The sequence below is a fragment of the Eleginops maclovinus genome, chromosome 21 (genome assembly GCF_036324505.1).
Source record: "Eleginops maclovinus isolate JMC-PN-2008 ecotype Puerto Natales chromosome 21, JC_Emac_rtc_rv5, whole genome shotgun sequence".
NCBI classification, from domain to species: domain Eukaryota; kingdom Metazoa; phylum Chordata; class Actinopteri; order Perciformes; family Eleginopidae; genus Eleginops; species Eleginops maclovinus.
The window spans coordinates 12,394,955-12,417,110 of NC_086369.1; the positions used below are offsets into that span (position 1 = coordinate 12,394,955).

The 22,156-nt window shown below is 39.9% G+C and overlaps 1 protein-coding gene and 1 long non-coding RNA gene across 5 annotated transcripts; one reads left to right on the forward strand and one right to left on the reverse strand.

The window, feature by feature from the left end:
* Positions 1-2,377: 2,377 nt before the first annotated feature.
* LOC134883788 (uncharacterized) lies at positions 2,378-4,782 on the reverse strand. The gene is made up of 3 exons (XR_010168331.1): positions 4,543-4,782; positions 3,649-3,723; positions 2,378-3,158 (listed from the first exon to the last, which is right to left on the reverse strand). It is a non-coding gene; the product is annotated as an uncharacterized LOC134883788 (long non-coding RNA).
* On the forward strand, positions 4,599-16,342 carry rnpc3 (RNA-binding region (RNP1, RRM) containing 3). Of its 4 annotated transcripts, none has more exons than XM_063912208.1 (16): positions 4,599-4,800; positions 5,401-5,557; positions 5,652-5,699; positions 5,816-5,925; positions 6,126-6,215; positions 7,761-7,872; positions 8,476-8,544; positions 8,961-9,103; positions 9,341-9,466; positions 9,819-9,961; positions 12,033-12,218; positions 12,949-13,043; positions 13,259-13,317; positions 13,983-14,115; positions 15,775-15,852; positions 15,989-16,342. In XM_063912208.1, the coding sequence occupies exons 2-15, from the start codon at positions 5,405-5,407 to the stop codon at positions 15,841-15,843; spliced, it is 1,536 nt and encodes a 511-aa protein (XP_063768278.1). In that variant the 5' UTR covers positions 4,599-4,800; positions 5,401-5,404; the 3' UTR covers positions 15,844-15,852; positions 15,989-16,342. The 4 variants fall into 4 exon arrangements, with proteins under 4 accessions (XP_063768278.1, XP_063768274.1, XP_063768275.1 ...); XM_063912204.1 differs by having other exon boundaries at positions 4,734-4,825; XM_063912205.1 differs by having other exon boundaries at positions 4,734-4,825; positions 16,279-16,342.
* Positions 16,343-22,156: the final 5,814 nt, after the last annotated feature.

Here is a 22,156-nt window from a genome sequence, read left to right on the forward strand (position 1 = left end):
CCATGGTATCAGATCCAGAACTACCATATACATCTATAAAGGCGTTTGCCATTGCAATTTCCACTACCATCACCATCAGCATCCATTAAATGCTAGCTGGGAGTGCTGATTAAACAGAGACAACCCAAGATCCATATTATTTCTGTCTCTGCCTGGACTCACCATGCCATGATTATCAACATCCATCCACATCCGCACCACACCTCCCTTTTCTAAGCATTGTTTAGGTTTAGGGCAACACAGACATTATCTCTTGTTCCTTCCAAAGAGTTATTTTATATAACAAAGAGTAAGGAAGTGTTAAAGACGGCATGCAAAACATGATGAGTAAACATGTTTTTACTTTACAATAACAACTGTTGCAGATGTTCAAATTATAAGAGCAATCTTCTTATTATTATCATTATCATGGCACATCTGTTGGCCACATGAGTCTTTAATACGCTGGCTTAAGAGTGTAAATCGGTCTGCAGGACGGCTGTGTCATCCATTCTGACATTCAAACATAAGGCAAGCCTTTGATAGTCTTATGTCAACAGCATGTTGTGTCTGTTGTGGCTGGTTGAAATATCACTCATATGCAGTCAGCTTGGGACATTGAAAATTGTGCTTTAGAACGCATGTTAGATGTTTTTATATTGACTTTGAAGACAAAGTGTTATTGTGCATATTGGGCCAGAGGCGTTAAGTTAGGGGCCAAAAGGGGGACTTTTCCCCACTTCTTAGCCCTGTATCTCTGGTTTATCTCAACTTCGAACCTGTAAAGTTATTGAACATTTCATGTGGACAGAATTTGTCCAAAGAAGGACAGACTTATTACTCAAAGTTGCTTATGTGGCACTTTCTGTAACAGGTCTCTCCAGGACCAAACTTTGCCATGTCACACAAAAATACACAGAAATCCCAAGCAGGAAACAATATCAACCAAACCCTTTTATTGGTGGTTAAAAGATAACGAAAATCAACTCATCGTTGCTTGATGAAAGGAGCTCTGTTTTTTATGGAAGTCACAATTAACAAAGGTTTACTTTGAGTCTACACATTTAAATGGCCTATTCAAACAATTAGCTTGGCGTGTATGCTTCTGTAATCATGAATGCCTGGACTGAAGGATCACTGGCTCTAAAGTGCAGACTGGAAACCAGTATCTACAGTCAGGCATTCCACACCAATCTGAGAGATAGGCTTTGTCAAACAAACACACACACACATGCAGTGTTAAACAGACTGACTGAAAAGGAATTCTGGGCATTTTGAGAAACGGGCTAATTTCTTTACTTGCTCAGAGTTAGATGAGAAGATTGATACCTCCCTCACGTCCTTCTGTTCATTGTAGTCAACAGCCAGTTAGCTTAGCATCAACACTGAAAACAGTAGTCTGGATTTATCCTGAGGAAACAAAAAGCTACTACCGCACCTCTTAAGCTCCCTTATAAGCCATTTTGTTTGTTAACGGTACAAAAACAACAATTTTCGTTTTTTCTAGGGGTTATGTGTAGGGCTATTTCTGGGTCAGCTTTCAGATGCAGTTGTTAAGAAAATATGGCATACTTGAGATGCAAATGTTAAAACTTTCAGATCCCAGCACACCGAGAGCAGTTTCCAGTGACATAAACCAAGTCTTGTCTGTGACATATTTGTAGAGGCACAATGGAGGCATGATATGCTCTGGACCTGAGTTTTTCAATGCACTTTCCATGCAGGCTGCTGAAAATACACACTATCCCACCACAGAGGCCCCTGCTGCCCCATTCATTGCCCCAACCATGAAAGAGTCCATTTAAAGCCTCAGAGGCTGGACATGACCTGAGTTTACTGTCTAGGGTGTATTAGCCTTCCCTCTGTACCCAGTGAGGGAATTAACAGGCCATATGGACCTGATGAGGACTGTAGGACCCTGTTGAAAGTTCAGAGCATATTTTGTGACCTACACTCCCAGTATTACTTAGTGTATACTATTTTTATATAAATAAGTCACAGGCTTAGGACAATTATGATCTTCATGAAGTATTTATGTTGTTATTTTATTAACATCAATTCCTAAAACGCAGAAATAATGGATGGTTGTATTTGATATTTGTTTGCATCTTTTCATCTGAGGGTAAAACCTTAAAGTATTTGTGGGGCCAACCTCAGAGAGGAGATGAAATACTGGAGAGACATGAGAAGAATGTTCAATGTTGACCTTATTTCTAATGTAGCCATGCTGAACCAACAGGTGGGAAACCTTGTTTAGAATCTTACCATAAATATATAAATAATGTTACCCAACAAATACCAAAGCCAGTTCCTTTTTAGTAAATGATAATGTTGATATTTAATACACTTTTAACCAAAAAACCAACATGCAACATTAGCATATTATTTTTGGCCCACTTGTTCTGCTGTCATTTTCTCTCAGTAAAATAGAAAGTCTTATATATTCATCAGGAGTCGTGGCCTAACATTTGCTCGGGGTAAAGACAACATCTCTGCCCCCTGCATGAAAAAAGACATGATTATAAACATCTAACGTTCTCTCTAGATGACAGACTCAGTTAAATGACTAAAAATACAAATATCAATATTCATCCCGGTGACTGCTTTATATTTCATAATGTCTTGATGCAGGATCATTACCTCAGCTTGCCAACAGAGGCAGTAACAGTCCTGCTTCTTTTTGCCACCAGAAACTTCACTCAGTTTCTACCCTTCCTCATGCACTGTCAGTCCCACACCTTTCCCTTAAAGTATTTTATTAGACTGATGTGCAGACTGGAATTAGCATTTTATGTAGAAAAAGATCTAGAGGTGTATATATATTTATCTCTTTATAAACTTAATCAACTAAAACTAAGTCAGACTTGTTTCTCTCCTATTTCCCGGGCCGAAACATTCCCAAAGAGCATCTCTCTCTCTCTCTCTCTCTCTCCCTCAGTCTGATGCGTTACGTCGGAGGGAGGAAGGAGGATCGAGTGTCTACCGTTCCTCCCATCACCTGTGAAATTTCAGAGCCAGGCCACGGTGAAAGGGGGTATTGTGTCCCCCTGATGAGGAATGCCCTTGCGTCGCTCCTCAAAGAAAAGGCTTCATTTGGCCAGGAATTTGGAGGCATCTCGAGAAGTGTAGGGGAGATTTTCTCGGGGGGTGGGGATGGGAAGCTGAAGGTCTTCATAAGCCTGGACAGCAGAAGGACAGGCCTGCCTTAACTGGTACCCAATCTCTGTGGTTATGATAGCTTTGCATTGATCAGAGCTAGGGGTGGTAGGCATACATTTTTTACTTTGTGACCCCCTTAAATCTTTATCCATGATTATTAAACAAATTAACCATTTTCATGAAAGGCAAATGATAAGGGACGTTATTTTTATTAGTCTTTAAACATAATGCATAATACAATGCAAGAATATTGTAGTTGAAGAAGGAAAGCAAGACATGTCATCCTACATAAAGTTGGAAATGTCACATCATTACTCCTGCAGCAGCTGCTATTTAGCATGGCAAGGCTGACACCTGCTGGTGAAAGACAACAACTAAACTTTAAATACAGTATGTATGGCTGTTCATTTATGTTTAGTTTATTAACCTCACAAACACAAGAGTCTTCTTGACACCTTTAAAACATATACATAATAAGCACTTATATCTCTATAGTTTGTAAGAACTCACCTGAAATGTTACTAAGCCGACCTCTCTGCATTTCACTGAATGGGTTTAACTTGTTGATGTTCTTCAGTGGGGCCACTAGATGACAGCATGAAAAGACACGTTTAAATACACTCAGCTCAAAATGTATTTTACTGTTTCCAAGTAAAAGTTTCTATACTCTCTTTAACCCTAATTCTTTGTCTTCTCATGGTGGACGTAGGGAAGACGTGCAAGTGTGCCTTTTAGAGGGCAGGGCCGGAGCTAGCTGGTTAGCATGTTAATTGCAGTAGATAACTCTACAAAAATAATACATAGACATCTTTACCTCTTCACATTATTCTGACTTTGCCCCTTTCACACACAATAAGAATATACTGTACAGTTCCTAGCTTTGACCACTGGAGGGCAGTGAACACACACGCAGAGCTTACACTATTTTTATTTTACTTTAACTAAAATAGTTAGACTATTCAAGTGCGCCACTCCATACGCAAGAAGAGTTGTGTTCATAAATGTAGTTAAACGACCCCAAGAGTTTATATTCTAAAAAAGAATAGAACATTAATGAATCAAAACAAAAATGTAGCCTTTTTGTACAAGACATTTTAAAATTGAAACTTCTACATGTAAGAATAGTATTTTTTAATAAAAACATGCTACTAAAAAGTAACTGAAGGCTAGCCTTTTATTCAAGACTAAAGTTCTCACGACTTTCTGTAAGTGTTTCCGCCTTCCTGTGGTCACGGTGAGCAACAACAACAACACGTGCTCCACCAATAAGAGATGTATTTGAAAAGTAACTTTTAAAATAGATTTGCCATAGTTATACATTGTCTTATAGGAAAAGACAAACAACTGTACCTCGAACCAACACATTACACATTTTGAAGTACACTTTCTTATAACTGAACTCACCAGTCTCATGTATTATTTGCACTACTGTGATTTGGTTAGAGCGCCATTTTAACTATCCCCAAACATTGTCTATAACTTTATAAACGGTCTCTAATGTGGACATTATAAACTAATCTGGTTAACTTGTGATTCAGAAGGACTCCTTACTTTTCCTAAACTGTCAAACTTGAATGTTACTACTCCAGTCCGGAAGGTGGCTGTGCTACATGTCGTCCCCCCTCAATCCCGAAAAGAAGAAGAAGAGCCGGGCGGAAGTGGGTATGTTTACTGGCTGCAGCAGCAGGCATGTATTTGATGTAATATTTCACTTCAGCTTTAATTAAATGCTTAAACATTTGTTAATGGCTGTATTTAAGGTCCTAGAGTCATAATATATTTTATTGTTAGCAACGAAAGGTAATAAGGTAAAATACATGCATGTGATATGAGCTTCGTTCAGATAGCACGGAGCTAGGTCTGAGCTAGCCCAGTGTAGAAGCAGCACTCAGTCTCCATATAAAAGTGGCTGTTTAACTTTGCCTTGCTTTTCGAAAACCGTACAATAATGATAGAATAATACATGGGCTATGTAAGAAATGCTAATGTTGGTTCTTTAATCCAGTGTTCGTTTTCAAAATGGCTAAAGTGTTACAACAAATGTAATGTAAGACTGTCTCTTACCGACTTGTTATTGTTTTGTAAGGTCGGATCATTCATTAGGAGGGACTTAATGAGTCTCTTTCCAATAATTACTTATTTAAGATGTTTTTTAGTTGGTGGCTTCACTTTGAAAAAGGTCTCTTTTCATCTGGTCACTATTTTTCATATTATTACTGTGATGTTGTGTAACTGTACTGCTCTTTGCCTGCTATCCTACAGGGAAATGGAACCAAATGAGGACCTGGTCCAAACAAGCAGCAGTAAAACACTGCTCATCCGACACTTACCTTCTGAACTAAGCCAGGGCGAGAAGGAAGACCTCTTGAAGTATTTTGGAGCTGAGACAATCAGGGTCTTCTCAAACACAGGGCGCTTGGTAGGTTGTACTGTACTGAAACGTAGTGAGCCTTAACATATATAAATCCATTTGAGCTGCTGTGTATTTAACAAAAGCTTTTTCTTCTCCACAGAAACATGCAGCATTTGCAAGCTTTAGAAGTGATAAGTCAGCAGCAAAAGTGAGTTATTTATGCAGTGTTTCTAGTTAAATGACATTTAACTAATACATTTAAGAGGTAAATGTGATCTAATAATCTGTTCTTTTGTCCTCCAATCACCATTACATCTATTTTAGGCTCTTCAGAGGCTCCATCAGTTAGAGATTCTTGATAAAACACTTGTTGCAGAGTTTGCAAAAGGCCAAGATCATGTAACAGTATTAAAGGACCCATCAGTGTCCGTCAGGTACGTTTCCTAAATCATATGAGTTAAGAAAACACATTTGATCTACAAAATACTCTAGTTATCAGAAATGTAACTTTGAACATGGGTGTTAACCTCCCAGTTAACTAAATAACAAGCATGCAAACAAGCATCTAATACGCAACCAAAGAGGAAAGCTGCAGTTGAATCCTTTTTGTAACATGTTTTCTTTTTTTCTACAGTGGAAAACATGTCAGGAAGGAGCAGAAGAAACAGGAAACCAAGCTACCAAACATTCCCCTCATAGAAACCGGCATTGCACCTGACCTTGGGTGAGTGTTAAATACAAGTTAATTTGGAGGTATTTTCATAGTGTTGGTGTAATATGAGGAAATCTTGATGCAATGATAGCTAAATCCCTAATTGGGACAAGGCGTGCAATTTTTGAGTTTTTTTGGCTGATATATTTGTTAGGGTTTAAGAAAAAATTATACACAACCCATGGGTCATTCTGTAGTGCATTATATGATAGGCACCATATTGAATTCTAGTGCTTGATCTCGCCCTGTGTTGTGTGGTTAAACCAAAATGTCTTACATTGTGTGAGTTTGGTATCAGTCCCAGTCTCCCTTTGCCAAATCATTACCCACCCGAGCGATACTTACTACAATTGAATGTGTGACACATGCTGTCCAAACCTGGAGTTGTCACTTTGTGTCTAAAGGCTGTCTGGAGGCTTGCTGACAATAATCCTGGATGAAAATCTGAGAGCAATATTCAGGGCCGTCAGCGGCCTTGTGTCCAATTAAACGGTCAGGCCGTCTGTGCTGCCAGTTGGTGGGACCAGGTGGTCTTTGATAGCTCTCGCTCCATCCTACCTTGTGCTCAGATAAAACCTGGAGCAGCAGCATCTCCTGATATAATGCGGTTAGCTTGATTTACATATTTGTTTTTTAGCTGATCACTCTTTTCTTTTCTTTGTAACAAAAGCACACAAACAAGGCACTATGACTGTTACTGCAGCTGAGCCTAAGAAACACAATTGGGGCTTTAATAAACAACTTTATATTTTAAATTGAATTGGTCTGCATTATAGTACAATGTGCACAGTTTTACTTTTACTTGCATATCTTTATTTTATTTGTCTTTCTATTCTATTTCTTACTTTTATGAATATTTTTTAATGAAGTATTTTTCTGTTCATCTTTTCTTTAGTTTTAATGAAATTAATTCATTGTTTTTCTGTCATTTTTTACTGTTATTGTAATATTTTTTGTATTGTATAACATTTGTGCATTTCTTTTTTTTACCTTGTAGCAACATTAGTATTCTCCTATGCATTATTACACATCACCAACACACATTACATATGTAATTAAATCAGTTTTCAAATGTATTTGATTTAATTAACTAACCTACCGAGGTTCATTATTCGCCTGAGTCCCAGCAGAACTGTTACCAGCTTCCTTTGTCACCCAGCCAAAACTCACTGTCCCCCCCCCCCACACAGACACACACACTTTAAGTCTTTGTTTAATAGGCCTCAGTAGATTCAGGTTTGTTCTCTGGTGCCACGCAGAATCTTGGCTTATAAAAGTTTTTATTTCATGAGGACAAGCTTTGGTGCTGACATGGCATGCTGGTCCCAACGTCCCTTAATGGCTGGGCTTCACATTCTGTTGCCTGAGTGCTTGTCATCTGAAGAATAAGCTACCTGGCTACAGCTCACTGGCTGGACCTCATATTCATGTGTCTCTATTATTAAGACATATTTCACGAGTTGTTAAGTGAAGGGGATAATGTAATGTACGTTTGTGAGCTGCAGCTGCAGTTTCCTTTGAAGTCATTCTGTTTTTTCCTCCCACTCTCTCCTACAGGTTGAAATTTCAATCGAACCCCACTCTGAAATATTTATACCCACCACCTTCTAATGGCATTCTGACAAACATAACACACGCCCTCATCAGTGTGCCAAAGTTTTATGTTCAAGTGAGTAAATCCTGCTCCTTTTACATCCTTTCTTTCTTCTCCCAGTACCTGCAAGTCTTTGATATGCAGATGTTGGTTATCTGTGTGGATTGTACTTTTTATATTTCCCAACAGGAATTTGTTGAACCGAATGCAAATGTGACAGATTCATATTGTTGAATGTATAAAGGAATATCCCAGAGGTTTTTGAACTGAGTCCAGCCTCTTAAGATCAAACAGCAAACATTTGCCTTTTAAATTTCAATTTTGGGACCAAGTATTAATAATAAACCATAAGTGGGAGGCATGAGTTATGGGTTTAACATTTCCCTGGGAGCCGTACTGCCTGGGTTTTCAGTGCTGCTGTTTACTGCGTTGGCGTCTTGGTGGTGCTAGTGTGTCGCAGAGAAGCCTCCCCGCTTCTATCTCACTTCAGCCTATATCTCTGATCCTTGTTTTTTAAATGAAAAAGCAAAAAACCTCAAATTGTTTTACATATGGAGTTACCGGCTGCCTGTCTGAGAGAAGCAGCATCTTTATATTACCAGCTTTCTGCCAGCTTTTGGTTTGAATCATATAAGATACAATTATCCCTGTCTCATACTCGTATCTCCAATTAAACAGGTCCTTCACCTGATGAACAAGATGAACTTGCCCTGTCCGTTTGGCCCAATCACTGCCAGACCCCCCATGGTAAGCTTGAATGCATGACTGTTGGATTCATGTTTATATTTTTAAATGAGATATTTGTTCATATGCCATTTAAGTACTAATGTTGTGCTCTTGGAAATTGTGATGAGCTTTCCTTAAAAATAATGTCCAGCATTTCATCAACCAAATGATTGATTTAGGAAGTACTCCTCAAATGAATCCATAATAAAAATCCATCAGTCATTTATTATTGTGTGGCTAATATTTGAACACTTAGCATAAACAAACCTAGTATCGATCAACCCTACTGTGATAGTGGACATGGATCATGGCTCTGTATTTATTTCACTTGTATATTTGCAAACCAAAAAGTCCTTGACTAAACCTACCAGGAGAACACACGGTCAGTTGAAGCCAGACTGATTGTAATCCCAGCCATGTCGCTTTGTTTCCTGCAGTATGAGCACCTGCCTCCTGCACCACCCTTCCCCATGCCTCCTCCCTTCCCTCCTGAATACCCCCCTTTGCCAGAGGAGGAGATGGAGATGTCCAGCGGAGAAGAATCCGAGTACGAGAGTGGGGAGGACGAAGACAAAGAGAGGTGCGGGGCGATTGGATATCTCTTATCCCTGCACAAACATTTTAGACTTTCATTTAGTTCTGCATGAAATCGCCAAAGCCAGTAGATCCAGGGCCTTAATATGTCATTCAGAAGTAATAATGCTTCTAGAAACACAATTGGCTTGAGGGGAAATGTCTTTAAATTCCAATAGGCGAATTTCTTTTTGTTCAAGGTGGACATTTGTGTCCTTTATTCCCTATGCTTGCTTTATTTCAGGATTGTTCGTCTGATGGGCCTGGTCAACCAAGCGTGCAAGAGACCCTTGAGACCAAAAACAGCTTCAAAGAGAAAGAAGCCCAGGATCAAGGATCTACTCTACGCTCCCAAAGCAGACTCTCAGAGGTACAGCAAAGGCACTCATGCATGTCGCAGTCCTCAAGCAGAGACAGTATTCACAGGCAGCTTAAAAAAGGAGGACAAAACCCTCCAGACAATATGTCTTCCTCATAAAGACAGCCTTTAGTGGCTCAGAGACTTATTGTTGCAGCACGCACACACATTCCCTTAATGACAGACCACAAACTCTGTTTCTGAACCTATAAATACACACACACAAACACCTCAGTGGGTTCGTGGACTGGGAAATATCTCTGGTTGACCACAACCCTTAAGCCGCTCAGGTGCCAGGGTTTACTGTGGGTGCTTTTTAGAGGCTTCTTTTGAGGGGGGTGCTGTTTGTCTCTGCTGCCCTCAGTGCTCCTGTGCTGCAGCCCTCTGACGTGTTCGAGCAGCCCCCCTCCGCTGGGCAGAAGAAAATTGAATTCCACATTGCGGTTCCAGAGGTGGCAGCGACAGAGGAGGGGAGGGGGCCATGCCAGTCTGAAGATGAAGGCAGAGGTAAGGGACCTTAGATCCTACTCGTGTGATCACTTTCATATCCACACACTCAAAGGAAGGAAAAAAAAGTACATACGAGTTTTCTATAGCCCAAAGGGATGTCTTCCACACCCAAAAGCACTTAATTCATAAAGATTTCTACCAGTGAATTATTGGATATCTGCCAATTTAGCTTGAAAAGACAATCAATAGATTATTAAATCCTTTCCCAAATGTTCACTCAACATGTTTCCACTAATCTTGACTTTAAACCCAGTTTTCCTCTATAGTCTAGTTAAGATAAGTTGTGTTAATTGAAATGAATCTTCTCAACAGGACTCTATGAGCTGGCTCTAGAATACTAGGTCAGAGGTTATCAGTTGAATAGAACTAAAGCATATGTGATGTGTAATCAGTTCTCAAAGACATAAGGGATCTATGCATGTAGTATTTGTACTGAAAACTCAGGCTTTCATCTTTTTTAAACTCACCTGACCAGGACTACAAATTAATCCATAAATTGCTTCCATTATTCCTCTTGAAATACTATAACAACTGATCATTTCTTATTATAAGAACTGAAAGGCATTTAAATGTTATATGAGCTCCGTTTGTGATGCATTGAATAGTTGGCACTTATCAAAAAATCTAAATATCCGCCATTTTTATTTCCTGTCAACATACATTCTCAGTTTTAATTTCGAATGATGTCCTCTGTTTCCTATGACCTATGTTTTATTGATAATGTGTCTTAGGGAGGACTTTAGCGAAATTAATCAATAAGCTAATTCTCTAATTATCACTAAGTAACACAAAAAACGTTATTTTCAATTAGCTTGTAAAAGTGAATCAGAGGAAGACTATAGTCTGCCCACACATTGGGGGCACGGCATTAAAATAGCACTGCCTTCCCTCTTTTGAGCAGGAATGAGAGGATTTGATTATTACTATACATCATGTTTATTATCACATTGTAGCAGAAGGTGGTTTGATACTCCTTTTGACACAAGTTAAAGCCCTTACCATGGCTGAAGTCAGAGCCGAGTGTTCCACAGCAGTATATCACAGCAGAGAAAGTCGCACAGAAAAGGTTTTACCTTTATCTGTATGAGGAAATGTCATCGAGGGCACAGCCTGTGTTACTTGTCAGCTGTGCAGGTCCTCGTCGGCCTTATCTCCCTTCTCTCTAGCTACAACTTCACTCCCTGGCAATCCTCTGAGAAGTAAAATAGATCTCAAAGTCAAACACAAAAGATTTCCTAAAGGCAGGGAAAGATAAACTATGACAGGTGGCTTTATGGATTAGTCTTGTTTTGGGGAAGGGGCTGTGTGTGATCCGATAAACAAGCTATTTAAATGGAAAGGGGAGGCGGGAGGTGGGGGACAGATAAGGAGGAGGATAATTTTGAAAGCACTGATCTAGTTCTCTGCCAAGAGTGTATCAGAAAAGCTCCCCAACACTTCTCACTCCGGTGCACACACACATACATCTTCCTCGGATTTGTACAGCCTCACTGCTCTTGGTAATTCCATCTACTACGTGTGTGTGCTCCTGAAAAGTCTGCCAGCGTTATCCCTCCCTCTGTCTTTCAAAGTCATGTTTGCAAAACAGGAATGGATTTTGATTTGATTACTGTTCTTAATCTGACACAGCACTGGATGTGCTTATGCCTCTCTCTTCAGTTATCATTAATATGCCAAAAGAAGGCATTTGTGGTATGAAACACATCTTTATTTTCAACTCGATTAGTTTAGAATGAAGACACGGTTCTACATTTTAAACTTCAATATGGTAAATTTGGGTTTGCTTCCACTGTCCCGTCCTGAGTGTGTTTGGTTTACTGAAGAGGATAAACACTGTGGAAGTGATTACTTCACCATCTGCTTTTGTTAGACACTTTGAAAACTTCCTTGTGTAGTTGTGCTAGGGGGGGGGGGGGGGGGGAAGTCCACCTACTGTTTTGTACCATCCTGAAACCTATGTGCCTCCACATAAAAGGAAATACAGCTCAGCTTCTTCCAATGTTTCGTCCAAAAGTAATATAGTAACAACATGATGGAGTGTTTTTGAACCTGTGTGTCCCTTTTTTAGAAGTGGATGAGTTGGAGCCCCCGCCCAGCAGTGACCAGGAGGTGACGGAGCCGGAGGGTTTTGGGAAGCTTTACCCCAGCACTCAGGCGTCGCAACAGGAGGAGGAGCACAGTGACGAGGAGCAGGATCTCCCCTCTGATGTCATCTCCAGGAAGGAGCTGGAGAAAGGACGGCTGTCAAGAGATGGTAAACATGCCCCATGTTTGCATGTTGTTGTTTATTCTGGGGGCTTCTATTTACTGCTTCCCTAAAGACATGGATGTTAACATCAGGAAAGTGATAATTGCCCTAAGAAACACAACCAGTCTTAAAATGGGAATTGGAGACAGGAAAGTAACAAAACAGACCTCCATCTTTAGTTTTCAAACTGGGAAAGCATTGATAAATGATTCAGGTTATGGAATACTAATCCAATAATGACTGTATTGATCCTGTACAGGAATGACCTTTTAAAAAGCTTTTGCATTTCCCTTTAAAACCATTTTCTTGCCTCTCTCAAATCCTGTTCTTTGTAGAAATGATGCAAGAGGAATGTGTTGGTTCCTCAAAGTAATATCTAAAACCCTTCACTACCATAAAGCAACATTTGATGATACTGAGCTCGAAATGTATTTGTGGAAATTATAAAAATGTGTTAACGTCTATTCATAATTACAGCACACACCAGCTGAAATGTATCCAAGTCATATCTGAAATACCTGCATGGAAGATCCAACATGTATCCATGGCTTTTCATATCTAGTTCTTCAGTCCACTCTTTCTAAAAAGAAAACCTTGAGTGAATGTTATTGAATTGAGACTATTTTGAATTGACCTTTTGCTCATATTCGGGCAGCTATGAGATGATCCCTTATACCTGTTTTTGAAAAGCACCTTGCATTACGTTTCTTTTCCTCCTTCTCTCCTTTTGAAACAGAAATAAAAAGGATGTCTGTGTTCAAAAATTACGACTCGGGTGAGCCAACCTGCAGACTGTACGTGAAGAATATCGCAAAGCAAGTGGAAGAGAAAGTAGGTACATTTATAGCACTTGACCCACTTTGGGTTACTGAATATGAGGCTTATTCTGGAGCTTTCATTTATTGCTTCAGACTCTGCATGTCATCGTATGTCATTGGGTGTTAAAAGTTACGTTTTGCTGTGGGTTTTAAGATGACTTCTCCTCCAACAAAAGACTTCTGTGTATATTCAAATATTTTTCTGATATTCATCTTTTTGTGTTACAGGACCTGAAGTATATCTATGGCAGATACGTCAACCCTTCATCAGAAGCCGAGAGAAACATGTATGTAAACAGAGGCTTTGTGTCCTCTGTCTTTCATGCGCTATTTTTACACCCTGGCAATTTGTCATTTTCCTCTGAGAGTTTTTAGTAATTCATGCTGACTGTGTGTTTTGTTATTAATAAGTATCTAACCTGACATGGAGATCATGAGGGACATTTTATGTTCGTGCATCAGCAGTACTTGAAATGAATATTCCACCTGCGTCATCAAACCGAGCTTATGTTGAGTAGAGAGCCAGACTCTGATCGCAGATGTAGGTGATAAACGGGAAGATGCAACTCTGCCAGAAAAACTGTTTGTCCTTTGCTAACCTATCTATCATGTTTTACCATTTGAGGGTTACTTCAGTTTATAATGTAACTTTCTTATTATTAAACCTGTGTGAAAGCATGTCCTTTTGTCACCTAAAGTGACATTTTTAAAATAATGATTAAACCTTCTCTGCAGCAATGAAATAATTTATTCACAGGGCTATTTTTTTACTAATTTCCAAGTCCATATTTTGAATTGATAAAGATTAGATTAATTGTGCAGCCCTAATTTCTTTGTTTCTTATTCAGAAGCGGGTAACGTTTGCTCGTGTAAACACTGATTTTATGTATGGTGTCATGTTGACTCTTTAATCCTGGAGTGATATTGAGGAGTCCCTGCTTTTTTCCCTCAGGTTTGACATTGTGTTAATGAAGGAGGGGCGGATGAAAGGTCAGGCCTTCGTAGGACTCCCCAGTGAGCAGGGTGCAGAGAAGGCCCTGCGGGAAACCAACGGCTACGTTCTGTATGACAAACCCCTCGTCGTCGTATCCTTTTACCTCTCACATGAACATGAAACCAGGACAAGTGGATCCTTGGGTAGGGTTTGGTTATTTGGGACGGATGGACCTTATATAAATAGTTATTTTTACAATATTTGATCAATTATTTGATTGGTTGTCTAGAATTGAAACATATTATTGAGGAAAAAAAACTCTGTAGTTGTACTTAGAGTTTCCCTAAAGCACAAAACAAATGTATTGCTGATGTGTTTAGCAAGTCTGGGCTAATATCCGCTTCCTGTTCAATATCATAAGGCCATTTTATTGAATTTCGGAGATCTTTGCGGACACCGTTTTGTGCAGTATATTATATTACATGGAAAGTGTCTCACACAAGTGACCAATTAAGACCTAGTATATATAATGAACAGGATCAAATGTCACTGAACGTACATAAAGGGGCAGTTAGGAGGTGGTGTTTGGTTATAATAAGGTGGGCACCTCCATCACAGCGGCGTGTTGGCTTTGCTCCTCGGTGCCTTCAGGAGGATGAGCGCTAATTTTCTGGCAGCCCCAACCCTTCCACCTGCTCCTCCTCGCCTCCGCACCCATAATTACACATCAACCTTTGAACTTGTCAAACGGAACAAGGCTATTGATTTTGATGCCGTTTTAATTTGCATCCCATAACCAATTAGCTTGGCGACAGCATATTAGTCCTCGAGTTCACAGAATGAACCGCAAAGTCTGCAGCGTGATTTATTAGTTGGAGATGTCCTGCACGTGGCTGTATTCAGTCACAAGTTTCTTTGCTAACTGGAATATGGTTTTAGAGGAAACGGCAACCATAAATCTTTTCAAAATCTGTCAAATTTGACCAGCTATCTATGTTACATGATATATTTTGTCTGATATATGAGAAAATAGAGCCACACATTGGTTATAATCTGCATTGTATTGGTTTTTTTTTCATTTGGAGCATCAAAAAGCCAGGTTCATTTGAGTACAGATGTCTTTTGAGGCAGACAGAGGACAGCCGGTCCCAGTTCGGATTCCCTGTAATTATTTTTTCAGTGTTAGCTACAGACTGCAGTATGGCACTTGCCAGAGAATCCCCGAACAGCCTGCTGCTGAGATGAGTGAGCCGGAAGAAAAACCTGCAAGAAACGCTAGTAGTTTGAAGTGCACGGTTTATTAAGAGACCGCATTACAGAGGCTCCTCTCCCTTCTTTTAACCTGCCACATCTGCAAAGTGTTTCAATCTACATGAACAACATTAGCCGTCACTTAGGAAGTTCCAGAAAGCAGGACACCCAAACTCTCCAAAGGTTTATGGTCAGTAGGCTTCTGGCATTTATGAGCAAACAGCTGTAACCTTTCCTCAAATTGAATTCATGAAGTGTCACAAAGAAGAGGGCCCCTGTGGCTTAAAGCTGCTCCATACAACTCAAGGAGAAAAAAACATGATCGTATATGAGCATAATATAAACCACAAAACTATGATTTTCTTTCTGTGAACCCGTGCCTACAGCTGGAAGTGTCTTTTCGGAGAGGTTGCTGAGAGAGAAATGAATTGTATGACAAAATAGAGCACAACATTGGTTAATGAGCTGCATTTGTATTGTTTTTAATCAAATCAGAATAAACCGTTGCCCATTTAATACAAATGTTTGCTGCATACAGACCTTAACTTAACATTCACAGCAATTTGCCAGATCTGCCAGACCAAAAGAAGACACCACAGTTACCAAGAGAGGCCCGAAACAAAGGTGAACCCTACAGGTGAGTAAAGGCATTTTGCAAAAAACACATTTCTCATTATGTCATAGTGTTTCTGTAAATATACTGTAGAACAAGCCTTTTTATTTTTGTAATGGTGTTTCTTTTTACGTCTGTGTTTACACTTTATATATTCAAGATGCCATGGCTTGATATTGTGGCCCAGCAGAACCATTTGTATCCTTATTGTGGCATATCCTTTGGAAGACAAAGTAAAGAGAAACGGGGGCAGTTTATTTGTAGTTACTGTGGTGCAATTGGAACTTGAAAACAACTCGACCTGTTTTGTAGTCTAAATTTAAATAAGACTGAGTACCTTGCTTTGTTTGTATAGCTTCAGTATGTTTCTTTTAGTGTAGACTCTGTAAACATGTGCTATTTTGGAGCTTGTCTTTACACTTCTCTCTACCCTGTGTGACTGAATTTCAGGTGATGGTCGTCAGATGTCATCTTCGTCTTTTATTACTGAATAAAACATATTTTATTAAGATAACTTTTGTCATGTTTTCTTCCTGTCACAGCTTTGAACGTATGTCACCGTTTGTGTGTACTCTTCAGTCATACTACCATAAATGATTATCTTTAGTCCCAAAATTGCAGCAGCGTAAACACAGACAGGAAGGTAGGCATAGCAGATCTAGATTGGCTCTGCGGCAGATGGTAGGCTGTCAGCACAGTGGAAAAACCCAGTCCTGAGGAGACAGCAAACAAACCCAAACAGACTGCAGTCTGGGCAATTGTAAGGGCTTGGTTAGCTTACCGTTATGATCCCTGGCTGGCCCCTTCTGTGTGATAAAAGAGAGTAAACCTCGGAGGGTGAACTTCTCCCCTTTAGTAGATATCATAACTAAAGACTTCAAAATCCAATCGGGTTTTTTATCCTCCTTTGGTTTAAGCAATGCTTGGAGTGTACTGGGTGCATGTCAATCACAGCCAAATATAAAGTTTGTGCTGGCTGAACTGGAGATTGAAAACATTCCATTGCTGTAGTGAACGGCTGGTCAACTGCGTTCAGTTTAACACCGCTTTGGTGGTTTGACTACGGACATAAAAGCAGCCGCATGTTTATATTATGTATAAGGTACTCAGAGTTTTAACACTGTGTCTTCCTTTATTTAAGAGAAAGACCCCAGTTTTCAGTTTGCACAGAAATTGGAGCATAAGAGAGCCTATGCTGGGATGTGCTTTCCTAACAGGATGAATGGAGCTTGCTACGACACCTACAATAGTAACAGTTAATCACACTGAAACCAATGCCAGAAAATGTGTACCTTTTGGACACTCAAATAATGAGGAAAAACATGTTATAGTAAATTATAGAAGTGTAGTTGAAACTAAGTTGTTGTTGACAACAAACCCGCTCTCAAAATGTCAGAATTTCATAAATGTGATGTATAATAATTAATTGTATCTCTCATAATGACTCAAACAGTCGTTACCTCCACAGAACCTCACATCGTTTTTCCCCATTTGACCTAATTCCATTCAGGTTTATTCATGTTGCAGCTCAGGAAGCTTAATAAACACAAGTCCATTTTGTATCCCTTTTTAGAATAAGTTAAATATATTAAAGCCTTGGAATAATTCAGAGAGCAGCCATGATACCAGCAGCTATTTTAATTAACTGACTAACCAGAAGGCACGCAGCGCTTTGTGAGTAAGCAGGAACATCCTCACAGCTCTTGTCTTGAAGGCTTTGTTGTTACACATGTCCCTGTTCAGATTTGACAGCAGGGGGGGCGTATTTAAAAGAAAGTTGGTCTCCTTTTGAAGAAGCACTTCTGAAAAACTCCATGCAATCCATTTAATGTAACCACCAATTGTTTAGTTGTTCAAAGTTGTTTCCTCTCTCCTCTATAATGCACATCATTTAGCATCACACACTGTAGCCATGTTTCATCAGATTCATGAGAGCCTAATACAAATGGCAGCTAAATGGGCTGTGATTGTAATGTCTTCAGGATGGACAATTGACATAAATAAAGAATTGGTATCTCCTATTTTAAAAGCAATGTGAGAGACAAAAGCATATTGTTTTGTAACAGCGAAAACTTTTAGAAAGCAACTTCCTCCATTGATCATGTGAAATTGCAAATCCATTGCACTCCTTGATTTTGCTTTTGTGCAAGTTTTCTGTAAGATCTGTTGTAGTTCATTAAGTTCCAGCCCTGAGTTCAGCGTCTCCGTGGTTGAGATCCAGTCGCGCGGCGTAATCAATCACACGTGCTCGTCTGGTTCAACCTGCAGCTCATACGTCAACGCCAGCGCGAGGGAGGGGGTTCCCATCTGTGCCCTACTCCGCCCGCCATCTCAACGATGACAAATGTGCCAACCGCAGTGGAAATATTGAGAGTTACCAGGACATTTATCAGGTAACATTTGAGCAATATGAAAGATAACCTTTTGTAAGTGGACACAGATAAAGATGTATGTTCTGCCTTCCCTCCACACAGGCTCCAGCTCTGCAGCTACCCACAAGTAATACCACCATAATATGTTTCTTATTGTGCAACCAGGTGTGCAGTCTGTTGGCTGGTTCACAGTGTTGGACATTAAGCACATGTGACCTGTTTTTCTGGCACTGTTTACTCAATCTTTTTTTTTTAAAGAAAATGCCAGGAAGACTCGAGGCAACACAAACGCTGCAGGCAATAAGGTATCTCCAGACACATCCAATGACAAGTTCAACGTCTGACTTTTTCTGCTGTTTTGTCAAGGTTTTGTTGGGCCTAGTGCATTGTAAGCTTCTGTTTTTACTGAATACTAATGCTCTCACAGGACAGCTTTCAATCCATGCCGCTGCAGACACATTCACCGTGAGCAGCTGTTTTAGCAAAGAGTGTCACATCAGGGAAGAAAGGCTCAATTGGAGATAATGTGAACATATTATTAGCATTTTATTAAATGTAACTAATATTGTGTCCCACGAATTATGTTCTCTCTGACTGTAAGCATATCAATCCTGGAAACCTGACTGTTTGATGACTGACACTGAACCTATACATTACCAGGGGTTGCAGGCCCCCCAATGAATATGTGTTAGTGATTAATGTAGTGTGTGTGGAGTTATATACTGGAGCACAGGCCTCTAGTGGGCCACAGCTAGATTTGCATTAGCAAATAGAGCGTAAAGAGGCATGGCTCAGTTTTGTTTTATAGCAAAACCATTTCTACTTCACACTATATTTACATTGTGGCTCCTCAAGATACCCCCCCAACTGTATTTCCTTTTGCTTCAGCCTGGTGAAAATAACTTCTCCATATTACCTTATTATAAAATCTGCAACAATTAAAAAACACACAAGGAAAAGAACAGCAGGGATGCACATGATGAGCAGTTGGTGGAACTGTATTGTAGCACAGACTACACCGTCACCTACAGCATGGAGTTACAAATTAAAGACGTACCATTTGCTATAGCTTGAAGCTTTCCGTCTCCTGGTTCGATGGGGCATGTGTCATCTTTTCTGTTATCACAGGATGGCATAACTCCTCCAATCACCATCTGCCTCTTCCCCCACAGCCATGGCTGCTCTTTGTGTACTGCTGAGTACAGTGAATAAATGAACATCCTCACTGTTTGGAAAAAGTGTTCCAGGTAAGTTAGGTGCTTTTTTTAATTTGTAGACTCTAATTGCTATGTAGTATCAAACATGATCATTGAGGTCTCATCCTTTAATGACTGTCAGCACAGTTAAATGACGTGGGAATAAAAATACAGCTTTAGGGAGATAGATTATGCCACGCTCTGTTGGCTGAGAAGTAATCAAAGAGCATTTTATTGGAATGCTTTTAAACCCTCTTGACCGTGTGGACCTTCCAGCAACATGCATCAATAAATAGAAATGTCTGTACTTTAAATGAATGAATGCTCACTCTGAAAGGGGCTGGGTTCTCTAATAGAGTTCATTCAAGGTGATGCACACAGAATTGATAAAAGATCTAAACATGTACCAAAATATGATTACTGCATAAATGCACCATGATGCTTTTCAGCTGCCTGTTAAGACTTTTATTGCTGTTTTCTTTCATCATTCATCACATTTTTGTCTCAACAAGGTTAAATTAAATCAAGACACAGTCGGCAAGATGTCCGTCAAAACAGATTAGATCATGGTATACACATGAACTCTTTCTGAACAATCACTTTGTCTCTCTAGGTGACCTCCGCATGAACTGAAATCAGTATCAACAATTAATGCCTTCTATTGAATTCTCTTTCTGCACAAACTTATCTGTGAGCTTTTGCTGACTTTGGAGGAGCAAATAGTGGGAGACAGACACGCGGTGCTTAGTCAACTCTAATGTGTACGTCTGCTCGTCAGTCTTACAACTTGAGCAAATGTGTCAATTCTAAGGTACGCTTATTCATTATGGACAGAGTGATGGCCTGTCCATGCATATTTTATGCCTTTAAACCCTGCAAGTTTCATGAAGTTGTCCGAATGAGTAGCATTTAAAGCTGAAGTGAAGTAATGTGCTTGAATAATTCATCCGTAATGTCTTTGATAAGAATTACAACCAAGGTCATCAGTTTTTTTAAGACAGGATGTTTATTTATTCATAATAATTTAACTTGTTTAAGATAGGCGCTTTAAGGATGGACTTTATTTGGTACATATAGACTGACAAAAAAATAGTTGACCCACTGCTAGACCTCTTAAGGCAGTGGAAATTGAGAGAGATGTTTGCCAGTTATTGTTATGTAAAATTACACCCTTCTTTGCTATAAAGTGCTCTTCCCCAATGGAACTTTTTTTCTCCCCTTTTTTGACATTACACCTCCTTCCTCATTGCTCTGCCTCGTGCTGTCAGAGTCGCCAACTAAATCTCAGCCTCATCTTGTCCGCCGTAACCTTGTTTATTCCCAACAGTGGCATTAGCAAAGCTGTAAAAGTATTTATGGGGGTACAAATGTGGGACAGCCAATCTAAGGTAAATCTATAAATCCCGGCTGTTGATTTCTCAGGGCCAGGAGGTGCAGGCCGGTGATCAGTAGAGGTAGAAAGTATTCCCCGGGTGACTCTATGTGACTAACGTGCAGAGGCCGAGCAGCATGCCAAGCAGTGCTATGGCGACGCTGTTGTGCTTGCAATATGGCCGAGCTGGCCTTCGCCTCTGAAGCGAAGCGCTGCCCGGCTATCCATCTACAGTGAGCTGGTATCATTAGCTAACCCCCAACAGGGACCTGACTCAGCAATAGTGTGTGTGTGTGTGTGTGTGTGTGTGTGTGTGTGTGTGTGTGTGTGTGTGTGTGTGTGTGTGTGTGTGTGTGTGTGTGTGTGTGTGTGTGTGTGTGTGTGTGTGTGTGTGTGTGTGTGTGTGTGTGTGTGTGTGTGTGTGTGTGTGTGTGTGTATCGCATTTTGCACCCTGTCCTTGGCTTGTTTGTGGTTAAAGAACAAGCTAGAGGTTGGAATTATGAAAAACAGTGTAAAGGGCACAAACATAATCCCATGTGTAAATGTTCAGTTGCTCTTGCTCTTGGCCACTAGAGGACAGAAAAACAACCAAACAGCCGCCGCACTTTTTTGGTCTTTAACTATATGCTCAGAATCCTTGCCAGGTGTCTGTATTTCTTTGCCATTTTGGCACTAAATGAAAAGCTTTCAGTATGTGTGTCAGGTAGTTGCCAGAGACTGGTGCCTTGGGGTGTTGCAGTGTAACTCAGAGTTTTTGTAAGCATTGTTGCCAAGTCTGTGGTTTTCCCATGAAGTTGAGTTCTGTTGGAGTGTTTTTCTGTGGGTTTAACCTTTCGTATGCTGGTTGGATAAAACTATTTTGCATGCTAGATCTCATCTAAGTAAGATCCTTACTTGACTTTACTGTACATTCGTAACTTTAGCACAGAATACACAAATGCACCTTTATTTATTCAGTTGCAAAGTATTTAGCCAGCCATTCAGCAAGCTAGCAGCTCTATTTAGCTTAAGCCAACAGCCAAATAACTAACCAAGCACATTTTTTGTAACTAGAGACATCGACATTTGACTTAATGTTAGACCTTAGACTGGAAATTTGTGCAAGGTGTTGACCCCAAAGTAACCCTGTAAACCACAGTAGGAATGGATGCAGATATGAATGCATTAAAAAGTAACAACTTAGAGCAGGGATAGAAATTGGAAAGGAAGTTAACTTAGAACTGCTCAAAAATAATAAGCATTACTCTGTCTGAGAGATAGATGAAGGCTACTATTTTGAGTCAATAAAGTGATTAAAACAATGCAAAATAGCACTTGAAGGAATATTTACAAACAGCAGTTAACACTTTACGGTTAAGGTATTATTGTCACAATCTCTTTTCTACCA